The sequence below is a fragment of the Notolepis coatsorum genome, assembly GCF_963971535.1.
Source record: "Notolepis coatsorum genome assembly, chromosome: 9".
NCBI lineage: Eukaryota > Metazoa > Chordata > Actinopteri > Aulopiformes > Paralepididae > Notolepis > Notolepis coatsorum.
Genome location: NC_140173.1, coordinates 117,099,149 through 117,120,330, shown reverse-complemented (window position 1 = coordinate 117,120,330; position 21,182 = coordinate 117,099,149). Strand labels below are relative to the sequence as shown.

The following is a 21,182-nucleotide window of genomic DNA, read 5'->3' as shown; positions in this document are numbered from 1 at the left end:
CCTCGTAGCGATGGGGGGTGATACTGGAGCAAAAAGATCGCTATTATGGGATGTTGATCTATGCGCTCCATTTCCAGGTTGTATAATATGGCAACGGATCGAGTGTCCAGATGGAGTCCCGCGAGCGAAGGCGAGTGGCGGACGGAATAGGGGTGACACCAAGCACTTCCGGCCCCACTTCCGGTTTGGCAACTCGCCGATCGGCCACCAGGTGGCGGTATTGAAGCGCTGGAGAGTTGAGTGGAGATCTACAGCACAGTCATGACTCCGTGGGTGAATACCATGACGAAAATTTGAAATATTGATCTCGATGACGGCGTAATCAGTCATTGGCAGATTAAGCATGGCGAGGAATAACGTCTTAATCCGTCAATGGCGGAGAATGGGTTAATTGCAAATATTTTCATGTTGAGCTAGATTGTGCCGCATTTTCGTACCTTTCTGTGCGTATTCATCCACAATCATTGTGGATGAATACGCACAGAAAGGTACGAAAATGACGTAACCACTACACCTCCCTATAGGGGTGAAGTCCCTCCGCCAACCACCACGACACCCTATTTAAAAACATGTACTGTAAATCCAGTGGATGCAGACTTTGCCTCTAGTGTCAGGGCCGTCTTGCCCACTTGGCTTAGGGCCCCCAACCAATCAGAATTGTATGCGAAATGTATTTTTCTTTGTGTTAATCTTTGTATAGCCCTCTTAATTAGTCATAGGGAGGCTTGGGGTTCCAAACAACATTCAATTTGCTAACTTTGCACCAAAGTTATGGAACACATTACCTATGGACATTAGGGAAGCTAGATATCTTAATATTTTCAAAAATAAGCTAAAAACATACCTCTTCACCGTAGCCTTTTAATACTGTATTGTACTGTAGCACTATTTTACTGTCCATTCTATTTGATTGCATTTCTATTTTACTTTACTTTTTATTGCACTGCTGTATCATTTTACAGTCTATTCTACTATTTTATTGCACTGCACTATTTTACTCTGTCTATTGCTTTTTATTACAGATTCAAAACTGTCAGGTATTAAACTGTGTGGGGTATCAAAACGAGAGACTGTCGGGCTTTAAAACTAGGACCAGGCCTAGAACTGCGCCCTGAGTGGGAGGTTCGAAGGGTCAAAGTGGGTATCAAACAGGAGGGAAGACTGTCAGGTTTTAAACTGTGGATACCAAACAGAGAAGGTAAAGAGTCAACCAGAACTATTTTATTGCACTGTAAAAAAAATAACTGATTTTATATGTCTACACTTTTATGTGCTCATTGTATGCCCGTCTTTTCTGTTGTGAAGCACTTTGAGCTGCAGTTTCTATATGAAAGGTGCTATACAAAGTTGTATTATAAATGGCAGTAAAACAACACTACTAGCTCCATTTAGTGAAAGCGGAAAAACAAAAGGACTTTCACAGTGATATAAAATTAAACATGTCTCGTTATTAAGTTGTTGAGCAGAGATATCAAATATCAAAATAGCCCTTACAAAAAAGTATGGTATTTCCATCAATACCTAAATCAAATCAATACCTTTGGCTGAACTAGATTAAATACTGTCGGTCAAATCAATAAGGAATCAAACCTACACACAAACATCTATACACAAACACAGATACAAATAAACATCTGATTCGACCAGAGGCTGAAACGCTGACTGAATGAAAAAAAATGAAAAATTCTTTATTATACAAATTAAACAGTAATGCAAGACTGTGCGGAATCGTCAACAGGCTAGGAAGGCCATCCCACTCCTCCGATAGGCACTCTGAGAGAGAGAGAGAGAGATAGGAAGTAATTAATGTTAAATTAGGCTTTTTTTCTCTCCTTAATTCACATTAAAGCCCTGTTATGGAAAATGTTATCTATGTCCATCTGTGTTTAAATGTCTGTACAGCTTGACTAGTTTAATATAGGTCAACTAGTAAACTAGTCTGACTACAGCAGACACTAGGCTACAGTCTGACTGTGTCTTTAACAGCGAACCAAGGTTTGAGGAGATAGGAGAGGTCCAAGGTTGTTTCCCATTCCAGTTAAAGACGTAACAATAACACCGCCTAGCCAAGGCTTGTTCATATTTTGGTTATCCTTTGTCATATCTGGATGTCTAATGTACGTCATTTCAATTGTATATTTACCGTAATTTTTGGACTATAAGCCGCGGCTTTCCCCCCCATTTTTCGACCCTGCGGCTTATATACCGGTGCGGCTAATCTATGGATTTTTACAGCTAACTGGGCGCGCTCCCTCAGCTCTGTGACCGTCAGATCAGACTCCTAAATCTGCTGCAGCAGTGCACGCCTTGCCCCTCCTCCTCCGCCTCACATAACCACATCAACAAACCATTACGGCAAGAGTCTAGTGTATGAGTAGCTCAGAGCTCCTCTTTCAACATAACAAGCATTAAACTAAATGACCCAGTCAACAAACTATTCACTTTAGTTTATTAATACATGAGGCGTTGTCTAATGTTATCTAGCTACTGATAGCTCCTGATATCATCAGTTTGGCATTCGATTTCGCAGGTGCTGGCTAGCGCTGGCTAACTGGCTATCGTTATGAGAGCTAACGTTGGTACCTACTGTACCCGGCGCTGGCTAACTGGCTATCGTTATGAGAGCTAACGTTGGTAGCTACTGTACCTGGCGCTGGCTAACTGGCTATCGTTATGAGAGCTAACGTTGGTAGCTACTATACCCGGCGCTGGCTAACTGGCTATTGTTATGTGAGCTAACGTTGGTACCTACTGTAGCTGGCGCTGGCTAACTGGCTATCGTTATGAGAGCCAACGTTGGTACCTACTGTAGCTGGCACTGGCTATCGTTATGTGAGCCAACGTTGGTACCTACTGTACCCGGCGCTGGCTAACTGGCTATCGTTATGAGAGCTAACGTTGGTACCTACTGTACCCGGCGCTGGCTAACTGGCTATCATTATGAGAGCTAACGTTGGTACCTACTATACCTGGCGCTGGCTAACTGGCTATCGTTCCTGTTTAAACAAATGTTAATAAATGGGAGCTTCCTCAAACAGCCATCTCTTTCCTGACAATCCCCTCTGTGCACGAACCCTTACATATGGTAATTAAACATTAAAACACCTGCGGCTTACAGCTCCGGTGTTGTCACCAGCTTGGCTGGCCGTTCACACTAATACAATTGGCTGTATTAGAGGGTGGGAAAGCTGGCGGGGTGGGTCCGGGTCGTTGTAAACAGCGACTCCTACAGTTCGGTCGGGGCGCCTGCTCAGCGCGGATAGGATCTAAGGGGGGTAGTGTGATCCTTCCACACGTTACACCCTCTCAGTGAGAGTCCGGGCTGCGTGTTGCTTCTTCCCAATCCAACAGTGCAAAAATGCGGAAGCATTCGTCACCGCACGCCACTACGGTAAAGCGCCTTTCTTTTCAGGCCCGCTTAGACAAATGCTATGGCATTTCCGCGTACATTGCAACGAATCACTTGAAACCTCGGCTGGCTGTCTATTGCCATTCTCTAAGTCAAACTCTAACCTTAACCAGCTCCTTAACAGCGCCTAAACTTAACCCTTCTAACCTTAAGCAACTCCGAAACAATGCCTAACCTTAACCAACTCCGAAACAATGCCTAAACTTAACCGGCGAAATGAACGCACGTTAAAAAATATTGCCATTATCTAAGTCAAACTCTAACCTTAACCAGCTCCTTAACAGCGCCTAAACTTAACCCTTCTAACCTTAAGCAACTCCGAAACAATGCCTAACCTTAACCAACTCCGAAACAATGCCTAAACTTAACCGGCGAAATGAAACGGCGAAAGAATGCCGAATGCACGTTAAAAAAAAATAAATAAAAAGAAATTGAAGGGAATCGAACTCGCCAGCAACGAGCCGTAGGATCCACAGCCATGCAGTCTTGCCAATTGAGCTATATTTCTGGATACTGAATAAGGGGCGGTTACTGGGATATAATGAGCTCCGCTCCGGTGCACGCACCTGGGCGCTGGGCGAAGGAAAATGAAAGGCGCATTACCGCACGCCACTACGGTACCTGCGGTGACGAATGCGGAAGCATTTTTGCACTGTTGGATTGGGAAGAAGCAACAGGCGTCCGGGCTGCCAGGTGAAAAGAAGCGGTTGATTGGCTAGACGTGTGTCGGAGGAAGCACGTGATAGCCTCCACTCTCCCAGACCGACTGTGGGGGGTAAGTGCGCAGCGACCAGGAAGGGGATTGGGAATTGGCATAACGACTAACATTGGGATGGGAGAAAATCGGAGGAAAAAGGAGGGGGAAAAAGATTTAAAAAAAACAAAAAGAAAAAAACACCTGCGGCTTATAGTCCAGTGCGGCTTATATATGTACACATCATTCAATTTAGCTGCTGCAGCTTATATTCAGGTGCGGCTTATAGTGCGAAAATTACGGTAATCTGTCTGACCTAGGGATGTCCGATATTATCGGCCGATAACGGCATTAAAATGTGATATCGGAAAATATCGGTATCGGTTTTCAATTTTTTCTTTTACATTTCTATAACCTTTGTTTACCCAAGCAAGTAAGAACAAAATCTGATTTTATTTATTGTCAAAAGTATGCATAATGTTGTGTTAATTCCACAACAAGAGATATGTAATGTTAATTACCCTGAAATTATTCCGTTTTTTGGGGGGGAAAACCCTGCATATATCGGTATCGGTTGATATCGGTATCGGAAATTAAGAGTTGGACAATATCGGTATCGGTAAAAAAGCCAATATCGAGCATCCCTAGTCTGACCAGACCTCTTGGTCACTTTCTGGTCAGACGCTTGTGTGTACACGTGTCTCTCTATAAACTGATCATTTTCACTGTGGCCACAATGAATAAATCTGTTATTTTTTTTATATAACTAGACTCAGAATGATTTACTGTGCTCATCGGATGTTCTCTTAGTAATTAGTAAAAAGACTAAAAGATGGTGAATCCTAGAGCATTCCAGGGGAACACTATCATTTCCCTGTCTCAAAATCCTCAGAGAAAAATGACAGGAGAAGAGAGAACCACTGAGAGACCGTCTGGTTGTCACCTCCGGCATAACTTACCCTGTGGACGTGTGCAAGGTCGATAGACCCGGCCTGAACATTCTGTGAGGTGTTGTGATTCTGATTTCTGTCTAAGAGTTGTCTAAACTAGGACATATCATTGTATTTGTATATATTACTGTGTGCTTGGCAGACTGGCAACGTTTTTTTTTATCTAAATACTTAGTCTTAAGTATGTCCAGGGAGGATTAGACTTTGTCCGACTTTGGCTGAGAGGCCGAGGAAGAGGCAAGGTTTACTACGAGTATAGTAAATAATTAGTTCAAGCAAGAGTCGCGGTGGGCGAGGACTGGGGTTTTTGAGCTTCAAAGATAATTTTTTTTTTTTTATAGCGCTGATCTGTTTTGTAATAGAGGGAGACAGCTGTGTAAGTCCCGAGGGGACTGGGGTTTTGAGGTTCAGAGATCCTTTGAGACGCTGTTCTGTTAGAGGGACAGGTTTTCACAGGTTTGACTTCTTTTTTTACAATTTTATCTGGTCGAACTGCAGTATTTTCATAAAGAAAATTAGGATAAAGGGGCACTTCATGATTTTTCTTTCAAGGTTTTTAAGGCACTGCTCTATTTTTTAATTCTTTCTCACAAGCGGGAAGTTAGCCCAGAGTCTGTATGTTTCAGTTTTTTTTTTCTTCCACGATGGCAAGCAGGGACCATGTGCGACGCTCTAATGTAGGCGTTAAGTTTTCCCAGGGGCTCATCGGATGTTATTTTTTTTTTTTGATCTTTTTCCCCCTCCGATTTTCTCCCATCCCAATGTTAGTCGTTATGCCAATTCTCAATCCCCTTCCTGGTCGCTGCGCACTTACCCCCCACAGTCGGTCTGGGAGAGTGGAGGCTATCACATGCTTCCTCCGACACACGTCTAGCCAATCAACCACTTCTTTTCACCTGGCAGCGCGGACTCTCACTGAGAGGGTGTAACGTGTGGAAGGATCACACTACCCCCCTTAGATCCTATCCGCGCTGAGCAGGCGCCCCGACCGAACTGTAGGAGTCGCTGTTTACAACGACCCGGACCCACCCCGCCAGCTTTCCCACCCTCTAATACAGCCAATTGTATTAGTGTGAACGGCCAGCCAAGCTGGTGACAACGCCGGAGCTGTGAGCTGGATTCGAACAGGCGAATCCAGCGTCTCCGGTGTTGGTGACCATCGGATGTTCTCTTTCCACGACAGCCCCAATCCAGAAATGATATGACCTATTAAATATGGGGTATAGTATGTTAACAGACTGATTTATGCTTTGTGTGTACGTACTGTGTGTCTGTAGTTGTATCTCCTGATGGCCTCTCTGATGTGACAGGGCTGAATGGCTCCACTAGGGGGCTCCACTGCAGCTGGAGAGCTCTACACACAGATAATCAAACATTAACACTTTCTTCGCCAGGCTTATGTACATCAATATACCCCTCTCTGCCAGCTCTATTTGTCTATGGAGAAGTTCCCCTTCTTTGCAGGGCTATAACTTTTTAAATTGTATTGCTAAATTGACATTACTATGGCCCATTCAACGTCAATTATCTATCGTTCAGGATGTAGGAACGTTATACTTTTTCATTCACATATTCATACTAAAATACGGTCTAAAGTATAAATATGTTTTTATCGTTTTCTGCAGCTTTCTCCAGAACGTGATTTATAGCCCTAAATGCATTATATTGATGATCAAATACAGTTTGATAGCGATCTGCGCGAGATAAAAAATTTCAAATGGACGTGCTTCTAGAAGTTACTACTTATCATCTGATGTTGACTGGATGGGGGGGGGGTCGTTTATAATTCCGTGGCCAACGTTAGATGATTCATCTAGTGTGGGTGATATGATCATTAGAGCAGTTTATATCGAACACGTTAAAAAAAAACGCTGAAACTCACCGTAGCTTCCTCGTAGCGTTGGGCGATGAGCGTGGAGCAAAAATATTCCTATTATGGGATGTTGAAATATGCGATACATCTCCAGGTTGTATAATAGTATATACGTCCAAATCATGTTGTTTATCGAGTTATTGGTAACGGATTGCTATCCATTGTGTCTAGCTCGAGTCCCGGGACTATTAGCGAGTGATCGGACCGAATTGGAATGAGCACCAGCTTCCGTTTCCGGTTTGGGCGATCCGCCGATCGGCCACCAGATGGCGCTCTTGAACCGTTGGAGAGTTGAGAGGGGATCAACAGTAGATCTCAAGTCTCCGGGGGAGAAATATGATTGCGATCACAGATTTCTGAAATATTGATCTCAATGACGTGTTACGGCGGCATTGGCAGAATTAGCATGGCGGGGAATGACGAGTTTAGGCGTCCTTGGCAGAGAAAGTGTTAATGGTACAACTTGTAAACTTTATTATTATTATTTTTTTAAAGTAGCATTGATAATCTTTTTTGTATTTAATTTTTTTATTATTTTTTAAACAGACACAAACAAACATGACAACATAAAATTAGATATACAAGCATTAATTAACAGTGCACATCCAATGAAATCACCATTTAAATAAATGTCTTATACAAGATATACACCTAATACCTGCTATCTAATACCCTACACACATATGCTCTCGCTCGCTCCCCCCCCCGGGCCCCCCCTTGGATAATCCATCCATTATCATTCGCTCCTAACCAGGCACTACAATTATATGCTAGCTTTTATTCTCTCCACCACTTCTAACCACATTGTAATTTTGGATTCAAGCATTGATAATCTTATAATCTGAAAGTGAAAAAGTTGTTTGGTCCATCTTCAGGTCTAGTAAAGGCTCTACATTCTAGAGCCACCTAGAGACAAATCCTTTGTGTTCCTAATTTTCTCAACATAATGAAGGCAAAACCTTGTTATTTTTGTTGGAATTCTTAAATTGTATTTTTTTTCTCCCAACTGAACCAAAAACGGAGACCCCAAAACCATGATATGAACCAAACCGTGAGTTTTGTGTACCGTTTCACCCCTAATATATACATATAAACAGACCTTTTTGCGTTTTCTTTGCTTGGCTCTGCCATCCAGACTGCCATTGCCCTGGGGGAGGGGCTTAGCAGAGTGGGAAGGACCTGGAGTGGATGGGGGTGTGGCCTCAGGGGAGTCTGGATCCTTCTTGACCTTAAAAGAAAAAATAACTTTCACTACAAACACCTATTATATATATTGTATATACCGTATACTATATACATCTACACCACAGTAGAGGTGTACCTCTATGTGCGTGTTGTAGTGGATGTAGCTGGCGGAGATCACATGACTAATAGGATTGGTCTTTGATGTCATTTCCTGTTTCACCAAGAGAGATAAATCCACAATCTGGAGAGTGAGAGAGATGTAGAGAGAGAGAGAGAGATGGAAAAACAGACAGACAGACCAAGCAGGTGAATTCATGTGAATTAATCTTTTAGTCGTCTGGTCCCAGTCAGCTCCAGGAGTTTCCTTCAGCATCACCATATAGAAACATGGTGTCAACAAGCACTAAAGAGATCTATACAACCGCTGTATGATAATAACTAGAATCAAATGGTTTGGCCAACAAACTGCTTTTATACAACTTTTAAGATGGCACACATGAGGTTTGTTGAGAGGAAACAATAGTTTTTGAGAAATGTAACTAGTGGTATATCAACACTAGGATATCACAAAGTAACAACACATTTGAAACATCATCATCATCAGGCAAGCCACTGACAAGTAGTTAATGTTTTTAGTTTTATGAGAATAGCGCAGCTATGAGGCTGGATGACCCAGAACATTACAGGCCTTGCTATTGAAAGGCTAATATATTTGTCAAGTTTGGTGGGAATTAGAAATCACAAGTAACAAATCACTTTCTGTTCACCACACGTTTTTCAGAAATTTGGTGTCACTAATATCAGTAGGGTTCTTCCTCTAGGGGTCATGAATGTGCACATCAAATGTGAAGATTCAGATTAAATCTATTCCAGGTATCGCGTTCACACATAGGATCTGCCACCACAGCAGTCGGGGTGAATCCATAATACCACGACACCTACACTGTGGTACAATAACACTGTTGTTGAGTTCGCAATAGACAATGCAATGTGTTTACAATTCTACTACAGTTGAACAGCCAGGAAAAACAAGCATCTCACGTTTTTCTGAATGTATGTGAATGAATGAATGAATGAATGAAAACTTTATTTAACAGATTGCAGAATGGGTACAATACAGTACGGCTCAATACACACAATTGTTAAGGGGATGCAGACCAGAGAAAGACATTTGTCTTGTTTACATCAGGGTCCCCCATTTACAGTGTACATTTTTAAAAGCTGTAAGAATAAAATAATCTGAATCTGAATGAAGCCAGTTCATTGAGTCTGTTCCATTTGTTTTGTTTTTTAAATCCCTGCACACTATATGTCCCACGTCACAATGTCACCAAAGTGGGCAAGTACCTAAGCACACTAAGCTTAGTGTGCCTCTCTGCTAGATAGGTTAACTCTGTTAGAGAGTCGTGTCCTTGAACTTGAGTCAGGAAAACAGTCAGCTTTAGAAGTCTTGGACATTTCAGGCTTTTCTAAGGAGCCTCGAGCGAGGTCTTCTAGTCTGTAGAGTCCCAGACATAGTGCTCAGGACTTGGCCTTTGCGCCCGATACGGGGCGGCAGTGTAACCGCTCGGTCTCGGTCTTGACACTTGCTCCGCAACCTGATCTTACACATGTTGCGGGTTCCGGTCCCAGCATGCAGCGGTCTCCACTGAAACCCTGTCTACCTGTCCTTGTGATTGGCGACTCCATCACCCGGCATATTAAACTAGGCAAGCCAGCCGAGATTAAATGTTTTGGGGGAGCCAGAGCTACAGACATTGAAGCCAACCTGAGATTTCGGGCGAATAGCATAGAAAAGGGAAAAGATAACATACATCCCGCACCCACTGAAGATACATTTGAGCATATTGTTATACACGTTGGAAATAATGACTGTAGGATGAAAGTCTCTGAGGTCACAAAGATTAACATAGTTAGGCTTTCTGACCTCGCCAGAAAGATGAGTCTGCATCGAGTAATCTTCTCTGGCCCCCTGCCTGTAAACAGGCATGATGATGAGTTCATGAGTAGGACAGCTTCTCTACACCGATGGCTGAAAAAATACTGTAAAGAACAGGGGTAGGGTTCGTGGATAACTGATCCTCTTTCTGGGGGCACCCTGGCTTGCTAAGAAAGGACGGTGTGCATCCTAACATGCAAGGCGCCTCTCTTATCTAGAAATATAGACAAGATTATAGCTTTGGGCTGACAGCCACCCCACAAGCATGCCAGGGTACAGGCTCATAGCGAGCCTGCTAGTCATGCTAAACCGATGGAGCCTGCCAATCCCTATACCTTTCCTAACCATGCTGGGTCCCTCCCCCACCAGGCACCCCACTCCTCTCTTTCTATCTCTATCCCTAACCCAGTATATCTCGTTACGCTCCGCTTTACCCAGCTCGTCTTTGTGCGATAAACCATGCCAACTTAATTGCGATTAAACCTACCCGCATGGCTGAAATTCGCTCTGTTAAATATACAGAGTGCGTGAATGTTGGCCTTATCAACATTCGCTCTCTGCCAACCAAAGCTCTTTTGGTAAATTAACTGATAACAGACCATAGTCTCGACTTATTGGGCCTCACTGAGACATGGCTTAAACCTAATGACTTTCTGCCCTTAAACGAGGCTTCACCCCCTAATTTTAGTAGCTCCCATATTGCACGCACCTCCAAGAAAGGAAGCGGAGTTGCTATAATTTACGACTCTAAGCACAACTTTACATCCGACGCAAACTGTACGTTTTCCTCGTTTGAGGTGCTCCTGTTGCGTCCCTCTCCCCCAAACAGAAAGTGTGACGTCTGATTCCTACCTCGACTGCATCCTTTGTAATGGCTGTCATTTACCGACCCCCAGGCCCTTACACCCTCTTCCTAGATGAGTTTTCCACTTTAATCTCTGAGCTTGTTACACGCTCAGATAACATTAATTGTTGGTGATTTTAACATTCATTCCAACAAAACTCTAGATCCCCTAAATAAGGCTTTTACCGACATCATTGGTCGGTCTCATTCAAATCGTTGACCAACCCACTCACAGTGGTGGTGGTGGGAACACCCTTGACTTAGTCCTAGCCCGCGGTCTCACTGTGTCAGATTTGACCGTTTCTCCCAACCCCACCCCACCAACCTCCTCCAATGTACAGTTTCTACGCCAAATGTATATACACTCCTTTTCTGGACACTTTTGTATCACAAACAGTACTGTATTTGCAAATCTGATATGTCATAAATGTATAGATGTAGCAGTACTGTCTATCTGTATGTCATGTATGTCATATATGTTATGATGAATTGAAAATGGGGGACCCTGGTGGAAACAAGACGAAAGTCTTTCTCTGGTCTGCATCCCCTTAACAATTGTATGTATTGAGATGTACTGTACTGTACCCATTCTGCAATCTGTTAATAAACTTTTCAATCAATCCCTATGTTCCTGTAAACTCGCTCCTTTAAAAAGGCATGTCGCAAACTTGAACATAAATGGCGTTCGACCAAACTCGAAGTGTTCCGCCTTGCCTGGAATGATAGTTTACGTAACTACAAAAAGACACTCTCATGGGCGGCTGATTGGCACAGTGGGCAAGGCGCTCGCCTCTAACGCAGGAGATGCTGGGTTTGAGCCCAGATCTCGGCGTTGCTACCGGCTGGCTGGTCGTTCATACTAACACAATTGGCAAGTGTTAGAGGGTGGGAAAGCCGGTGGGTAGGGATTGGACGTTGTGGACAGCGACTCCTACAGGTCGGTTTGGTGACACCGGTGCGGCAGAAGCAGGAAGCAGCGGGGGCAGCGTGAGCCTCCCACACGTTACTCCTCGCACTGAGAGTTCGAGCTGCTGCGGTGAAAAGATGCGACAGGCTGCCTCCTCGTGTACCGGAGGGGACACGTGATGCAAGGCTTCCGTCCTCACTACAGCCGACCAGTGGGAGGCATAGTCTAGCAACGTTCAAGACAGGGGAGGGAAGAATTGGATACTACAAAATTGGGATGGGAGAAAAATAGAAAAAAATGGGGAAAAAAAGGCACTCTCACTTGCCAAAACCTCATTTTTCCAGGCTCATTAACACATCCTGCGCCAAAACCGCCGTACAACGTGTTTCAAGGTCATGCTAATTCTGCCATTCCACGGCGTACGACGTTATTGAGATCATATTTCATTTTTTCGCCATGGTATTCAGAATGCCCTCACGGAGCCTGGTCTGATGCAGTGGGAGCCTGCACAACTCTGCAACGCTTCAATACTGCCGCCTGGTGGATGATCGGAGAGTTACAACCGGAAATGGATCTCTTGTGATCTCGGTGCACAGGGCAAATGCGTCCGGCACTCACATATTGTTGCGGGACTCTAGACACACATCGTGTATATGGATCGCTGCCATAACTCAATAATCAATATGATTTGGGCGTTTATTATGATTATACAAACCGGAAATGGATCTAGGAGATCACCATCAAATAAGTGGGATCTTTTTCCTCCAGTCTCATCGGCGAACGGTAAGAGGACGCCGACGTCATTTTCAGTGTGAGTGTTTATTATTATTCATGCAAACTGCTCTGATCAATATATCACCCATACTACATAAAGCATTTACTGACGATCGCGGAATTATAAACGACCCCCCCCCCCCATTCATCCGCGCATGATCAGTCATAACGTTTAGGATCATTTTTTATATAACGTGTATCGGCAACAAACGGCAGTTGATAATCTATATATATGCGTTTATGCCTATAACTCACGTTCTAGGAATTACTGCCGAAAACGATAAAAACATTTATATTCTAGACGGTATTTTCGTATGAATCTATGAATGAAAAAGTATAACGTTCCTACATCCTGAACGATAGATAATCGATGTTGAATGGGCCATAGTAATGTCAATTTAGCAATACAATTTAACAAGTTATAGCCCTGCAAAGAAGGTGAACATCTCCATAGGCTTAGACTGCTGGCAGTGATCATACATTGATGGATAGAAGCGTGGCAGTTAATGTGTTAACAAAAAAACAAAAAAAGTTTCTGTTTGACACAGTTGCAAAACTTACTCAGAAACAACCAACTGCCCTAAACCATGCGTTCTCGGCTAACAAATTCATTAAATTCTTTACCAAGAAAATGTATCTCATAAGAGATGAAATTGTTGGCTTACTCAACAATCAGAGTCCCTCCCAACCTCTGATGGGCTTTCCCCTGACTTTGAATCCAGCCATACGCTATGCTGCCTTGAAAACATCTCACTTAGTGCCCTCTCTAATTTGGTTGGTGCGGCTAAACCCTCAACCTGTCTGTTTGACCCTCTTCCAGCAACTCTCATCAAAAAACTCTTCCCAACTCTAGGCCCTGCCCTACTCAATATCTTCAACACCTCCTTGTCTACTGGCGTGGTGCCCCTGGCCTTTAAATCAGCAGTCATATTAAACCACTACTTAAAAAACCGAACCTCGACCCTCTAATCTTGAAAAATTACAGACCCATCTCCAATCTTCCGTTCCTATCCAAAATATTAGAACGGATTGTCGCAAAGCAATTTACTGACCATCTATCAGACAATAATCTTAATGAATCTTTTCAATCTGGCTTTAGAGCCACCGAAACGGTGGTTACCAAAGTCACAAATGACTTACAGCTCTCTCTCGACTAAAACCTAACTTCTGTGCTCTTATTGCTTGATCTCAGTGCAGCCTTTGACACTATCGATCATTCGATTTTTCAAGGTCGGCTCGAAAATCATGTTGGCATTCGGGGTCACACACTTGCTTGGTTTAAATCTTATTTAACTGATAGAACAGGTTCAGCATTTTCTGCAGACATGGGAGAACCTTTTTAACCTCCGTCTCTGTCTCAACCGGTCCCATGGAACAGCTTCATACCGCCTTCTGTCTGGCCTGCAGTGCTGAACCTTACCTGCTCCGCCCTGACAAATTCTAAGTGGCCTCTCCTGCCCCCCGGGGCATACGGCCCTGAGCTATTGTCTTGTATCTCATCCTGTATCCATACGCTTGGAGTAGTTCTATCTATTACTCAATTACACAATTTTCTTATATACTATGATTCTACTGTCACCATTAGGGGTGTAAAGGTACACGTATCCGTACCGAACCAAACAAGTTTCAGTGTGTACCGTACCGTACCGAACGGCTGTGTAGTGCAGGGGTTCCCAAAGTTTTCAGGCCACGACCCCCGAAATAACGGTGTCAGAGAGCCGCGATCCCCACTATTATAGGAGGTAAAAAAATATATATATAAGATTTGTAATATTTTTTTTTTTTTTATATATAAATGGAAATGTATGGTTGAAACATGCAAACGTTCAAACGCACACACACTAATAAGCATTGGAGGCTTTTAACCAGGGCCAGACTGGGGAAATCATTCAGGCCAAGAAATACAGTCCCAGTCATGCCACTTTTTAAGCGGGGGTCTGGGGGTCCCCCACCAGGAATTTTTTTGTTACAAAGACTTCATTTCCTGCATTCTGGTGCAGGCATTTTTTTTATTTGTACCCTTTAAATTCCAGTGTTTGTGATGGCATCACAAATTATTGTTAAAAAACAGGCTAGCATAATTATTAGCAACAACACTGATTTTGATGGATTTTCTGTTTTTTTGTAATGTCAGATTGAAAATAATACAATCTTTTATTCAACTTCAGCCCTGATCATAACACCACATATTCATTTTATAATTCTAACCCTTTAAATGCCAGTGTGTGTGATGGCATATATTTGCAATATATCAAATACAAAGTACATTTTTCTGGGGGGGATTATTACAGGCTGGCATGTGTCAATGATTAGCAACAACACTTATTTTGATGGATTTTTTGTTTTTGTAAGAGTACCGCCTCCACCAATCACATGCGGCTCCCTTTGTGTGTGTGTGTGTGAGCAAGAGAGAGAGAGAGATAGTTCTCCAACTTGTGTGAGTTGCAGTGATCTCCTGGTTGTTCCCCACCTAGGTTATCTAACTATTGCGCCGCTGCAACTAGAAACACTGGCCTGGCCTGCTTCAGTGGCCTTTTAAAAAAAGAAATATCATCCGGCGACCCCCCGCGGGTTCCCCACTTTGGGAACCACTGGTGTAGTGTACCGAACGAATACAACGGTATGTTAACCACTAACGACTGCCCACGGGGGCTGTTTTTTTCACAATCTAATATAATTATTATTATTTAAAAAAAAAAATACAAGTCGATTATCAATTTCAATATAGAATATTCGTTGACAGCCCTACAAGTACAATTAGTTACTGCACAATACATCACCCCTGAGTGAAACATGGAAAGCCAAACTTTCCCCCACTGTACAGAAAACCGTACTGAACCTTGACTTCAAAACCGAGGTACGTACCGTAGTTTTTGTGTACCGTTACACCCCTACCATGTATGCATATGCTCACTACCAGGCCACGTGAGCGGATCGGCGCGGGCGAGAAATCCGCTCTTCGCTCTTTAAAGCTTGGTCCGCTCCGCTAATCGCTCATGTTGACCCCGCCCCCAAGGAGCATGGTGTAAATTAGCTCAAACTACAACTGTCTACACCCCCTGGGCCCCTTAACAATTGTTTGTATTGAGCCGCATTGTAATTGTACCCATTCTGCAATGTTAAATAACGTTGTTTATCCATTCACTAGCTCTATTAAGCTTTGATAGCTAGCCTAGCCACAATGCTATGGTCGCTGCCATTAACGTTAGCATGTAAGCTAACGACAACAACAATGGCGTCAAAACTTTTTCTAACAGGATGTGAGTGACAAAGCCTGAACAGGATATCACAGGTTCACCCTTCTCATTGGTTGAAAATGGCCTTCATGTTTGTACATTAGGCTTGGGCGGTATCACTTTTTTCATACCGTTATACCTTGATTATATAATACCCCGGTGTACGGTATTGAACGGTATGACTTTCATTTTCCTCAGCGGGGGGGGGGGGGGGCAATGGCCACGTAATACCACGTAAACAGATCGCGGAGATGGCCAGTTAGCCCGCAGCATCCGAGTAATACTAACGTTAACTCTCAGAATGGTAGCCAGGAGCCCCGCAGCACCCTAGTACTAGTAACGTTAGTATTGTGTATTCAAAAACACACCGGACTGCGACGTAACGTTTTACCGTTTATTTGCTTGTTCCACCAGTCCACAACAACACACACTCTCGTTACCACAAAGTTTTACGGTATTTTCACAGCACTGTCGCAACATTACCGTAAAGCGTGACCACCGTTGTGATACACATACACAACAGTTAGCTCTCAGAACAGCCAGTTAGCCCGCAGCACCAGGCAGCAACGGTAAGCGTGTCTCGACTCTCATTTAATTTCCAGTGAAGCGGGGTTTCCCCTCCTCCTCCTGCGGCTCGCTGCCTCGTTCCACTAGTGACTCGAGGACTGGTCTCGCCCTCTGCTGGCGCGTGTGTGCAGTGCACTACAACCAACCACTGTTAAAACTCTGTTTCACTGTAATATAAACTGAAATGGATCTGTGATTTTGACGGTATTGATTTTCAATACTGTCGGTATCTCTAAATACCCCGGTATACCTTAATACCGTCATACCGCCCATGCCTATTGTACATCGCCATCTGTTGCTTTGGCATTGTACTACATGTATATTACATCAGTGTTAAACCACTGTGAGAGCGGCCCGGAGCGGATTGGAGTGGAGGAGAACTCTCGCTCCGGACGTCGCGCCGACCCATTTTAAAACCCACTCCTCGCTCACGTCAAAACCGCCCGCGCCGCTCACGCTCCGCTCACATGCACTGCTCACTACATGTATTTATTGCTCCATCTCCGCCCACTACAAACATGGGAACTCTCTAACCCCCCCCCCCCCAACCCCCATCTCTCTGAGTGGTTGTCTCGTAGTGCTGACCAAGGTGGTGGATGTCTCAAGGTCTTGGCCAAGATTGCAGTGACTGTTCTACGTGCACCACAGAGGCCATGGATCAGCTTGGATCTTACCGTGGCTGTCTCGGAGTGATGACCAGAGTGTTGGACGTCCCGTGATGATGACCGGGAGGATGCAACCCTCTCTGCGCCGCCCCTTTGCCTCAAATAGATCCGCTATCAGCTCTATCTTTAATCTTTCAAAATGTTCAGTTTCATTACACATATGAGAGCATGCTTACCAACTGTTCGCCTGTTTTATTGCAACACTACTATCACCGACATCTAAGAAGGGAGATCCCCCCTTGAATGGCCCTTCTAAGGTTTCTCTCCTCCTCATTGCCTGTGGTGCATTTTTTTTCCTATTGCTAGGTTTTAGTGAGTTTTTCCTTACCTTCGCGTGGGGTATGTCTCGGAGTGTTGCATTCATTTTGCATTTATTTAAAATGTTTTGGACTTTATGGTGTTTTTGTTTAGTTCTTGACTTATTGTGATGTTTCTTCTTGACTTGTTTAAAGAAGACGTGTCCGGCCCATGGGGACATTAACGTGTGTTGTCGGGCCTTACAAATAAATTTGATTTGATTTGATTTGAGTGAGGCGCAATGGGATGGGGCATAGGTGTTACCTGGGCGACGGTCTCATAGGCAAGGTAAGACAGGATCTCCATGGCCATGCTGTTGGGTTTCAGTTCCAAGCTGCTACAGTCCAACCAGTCTCTGAACTTAGATGCCTTCTTAGCTACGAAAATGGATATAGATAGATAGATAGATAGATAGATAGATAGATAGATAGATAGATAGATAGATAGATAGATAGATAGATAGATAGATAGATAGATAGATAGATAGATAGATAGATAGATAGATAGATAGATAGATAGATAGATAGATAGATAGATAGATAGATAGATAGACAAATGGATAAACAATCACATCACCTTTAATGTTGATGTTTATAGTGATGGTTGTCATGGTGATTTGGTTCTTACCGAAGCTGAGCTGTCGACTCTCACAGAATTCAGAGTACTGAGTCTGGTCCATCGCTCTGGTCTGACGCTCTAGACGCTGGACACACACACACAGGAAATAGAGAAGAATGACATTTTATGGATTTCTTGTCAGGAACATTTACATCAAGATGACACCATCATCATTTCATGATCTCTAACCTCCAGCCGTTCCTGTTTGACAGAGTCCACTTCCTGTCTATCAGCCAATGACAACAGCTCTCCTGTCTGGTCCACCCACATTAGGAAGTCCTGAGCCAATCGTTTCCTCCGCTGGTTACCCCCGGCAACACCGCCTCCACACCTGTCTACAACACAGCAGAATGGTCAGCCTAGTAAGATTAGATTTACTAGGCTTTCAGGACAAGGGAGATATTAGACTTACTAGGCTTCAGGACAAGGGAGATATTAGACTTACTAGGCTTCAGGACAAGGGAGATATTAGACTTACTAGGCTTCAGGACAAGGGAGATATTAGACTTGCTAGGCTTCAGGACAAGGGAGATATTAGACTTACTAGGCTTCAGGACAAGGGAGATATTAGACTTGCTAGGCTTCAGGACAAGGGAGATATTAGATTTACTAGGCTTCCAGGACAAGGGAGATATTAGATTTACTAGGCTTCAGGCCAAGGGAGATATTATGCTTACTAGGCTTCAGGCCAAGGGAGATATTAGGCTTACTAGGCTTCAGGCCAAGGGAGATACCTGGTTCTGTGCTCTCAAAGCTACTGATGGAGCCAAATCAAAAGGGCAGTATACTGAGTACCATAGTTTAAAATACTGAGTTTAAAAGACTTCTCCAACTGTTACACACAGTTGTGTGTGTGTGTGTGTGTGTGTGTGTGTGTGTGTGTGTGTGTGTGCGTGCGTGCGTGCGTGTACCTGTTGTGTCTTGCTGCATGTCCTCATCCTCCAGATTTCTTACCAGTTTAGATTTATAGTCTCTGAACTCGAGAAACCTTAATAACCTGGACACCTTTTTCTGGTAGAGACATAGAGAGAGAGAGACAGAGAGAGAGATAATCCTCTTTATTTGGTGACACTGAAAGCTCCTTAACCTTGTGTGTGGATGTGCGTGTGCATGTGTTGGTATGTGTTCCCATGGTTACCTTGTCTCTCCTCATCAGGAATAGGATGTCCTCTACTGAGATGACCCTTGACCCTCGAAGCAACGCCCCCTCACATGCCTGCTGCAGCTATCCAATCAATCCAAAGTCATTAGCATAATCAATATCAGAATAATTATACCACATATCCAATCAAATCTTTGAGTGCCATAAGCTTCCCCCATCATTCACTGTCTAGCGCCAGCTTTTCATGACCATTTTCGCAATATTTCACGATCTTTGCGGAGCTTATTGTATATTCTATATTATAGCTATGGAGACAATAGTACGGCTCATTTGACAGACACTATTTCTAGTCCAACATGTAAAAAAGAGTTTGTTTCTACACACTGTAGTTTGTAGTTTATTACATGCTAAACATCGTCCATTTCCGGAATAATCCAGTCTTTTTCCATAGATCGCAAGATAGGACGCATTAGTCTTACCCCGAAAATCCGATCGTTAGCGAACGCTTGGTTTATGTCCGGTAAAGTAAGCCACTGTGATCGTTACAGAAACATGTAGGGTGTAACGATGCCTCGATGAATCGAAATGCATCGATTCTAATGTGACGATTCAACTGCATCGATTTGAAAATGTTAGAATCGATTATAATCTAAATTAATCGAAATTATAAAAATGTTTTAAATGTTTTTTTTGTGTGTATTGTGAGTGAATCAGTTCCCCCAGCCACATTTGTGTATAAAATTTTTGGGGGGGAATTAACTGATAGAAAATTTATAGAAAATGTATCGAATCGAATCGTGGTCAAATGAAGAGATTTCATGATGCATTGAATCGTCGCCTGAATAATCGTAATCAAAATTAATCGTTGTGAGGTTGCATCGTTACACCCCGTTTCAGGTTCGGTAAAATAGACATAGGGGGTACTTAGCCAGGAGGTACTCCAAAAAGAATAATTCCAATGATGCCATCGGCGATCGCGATTACTCATTTATATGTAATTACTAGGGATGCTCGATATTGGCTTTTTTACCGATACACCGATATTGTCCAACTCTTAATTTCCGATACCGATATCAACCGATATATGCAGGGTTTCCCCCCCCCAAAAAACGGAATCATTTCAGGTCATTAACATTACATATCTCTTGTTGTGGAATTAACACAACATTATGCATACTTTTGACAATAAATAAAATCAGAATTTGTTCTTACTTGCTTGCCTGGGTAAATAAAGGTTATAGAAATGTAAAAAACTAAAAAATATATATATTTTTTTGAAAACCGATATTTTCCGATATCACATTTTAATGCCGATATCGGCCGATAATATCGGTAGGCCGATAATATCGGACATCCCTAGTAATTACACGTGTTTACGGGACACTATAGGTTTTGAGGCGAGCAGATCTGCTAGCGATTGCTTTGGAAGAGCTCCTCCCCCTCAGAGCGAGTCTCGATAGTCCGGTTCATTCATTGCCTCTCCTGGTCCATTTCTTTCTGAGTTCAAAAGGTAGGCGATACTGCCACCTGGTGAGATTCGATCGGCATTGCAATAGACCTATCTCAAACCCTGCCCTCTTTTCTTGATCCTCCAATCACAACTGTTGCTTACCTCGGACAAGCTTTGTTTGTCCGAGGTAAGCGACAGTTGTTTACCTCGGACAAGCTTTGTTTGTCCGAGGTAAGCGACAGTTGTGATTGGAGGATCAAGAAAAGAGGGCAGGGTTTGAGATAGGTCCATTCCAACGTAGGCAAACGAGCCAGGGACACAGAATGATCCGGATGATGGTTTAGAATGGGGATCAGAGGAAAAAGATCAAAGGATCTAAAAACGTATTATTACGTGTTTGGCGCTGAATGAATTAATGGCCACTTTATATAAATGTTATATAAATATATATATTTGTATATGATATATATAGATATTTCATGACATTCCTATTCATGTTTTACATCATATATATTCCAATTTATGTTTATGAAATATTATTTTCTGTTTTATATGGCATAGTCCTATAGATGTTTTACATGACATACAGTATATTCCTACAGATGTTTTATGACATAATCGTCTACATATTTGACATGATTAGATTAGATGACATATTACCACAGATTTATA

The 21,182-nt window shown here is 43.1% G+C and overlaps 1 protein-coding gene across 1 annotated transcript in view; it reads right to left on the bottom strand.

Annotated features, from left to right (window-relative positions):
• Positions 1-1,201: 1,201 nt before the first annotated feature.
• supt3h (SPT3 homolog, SAGA and STAGA complex component) overlaps positions 1,202-21,182 on the bottom strand; it is a 31,412-nt gene continuing 11,431 nt past the window's right edge. Inside the window, exons 4-12 of the mRNA XM_084321211.1 lie at positions 19,097-19,183; positions 18,870-18,969; positions 18,148-18,293; positions 17,968-18,043; positions 17,605-17,717; positions 8,248-8,352; positions 8,026-8,154; positions 6,318-6,407; positions 1,202-1,773 (exon numbers count right to left, since the gene is read on the bottom strand). Of these exons, the coding sequence (XP_084177337.1) occupies positions 1,732-1,773; positions 6,318-6,407; positions 8,026-8,154; positions 8,248-8,352; positions 17,605-17,717; positions 17,968-18,043; positions 18,148-18,293; positions 18,870-18,969; positions 19,097-19,183 (888 nt within the window). The 3' untranslated portion in view covers positions 1,202-1,731. The remainder of the gene's footprint in view (positions 1,774-6,317; positions 6,408-8,025; positions 8,155-8,247; positions 8,353-17,604; positions 17,718-17,967; positions 18,044-18,147; positions 18,294-18,869; positions 18,970-19,096; positions 19,184-21,182) is intronic.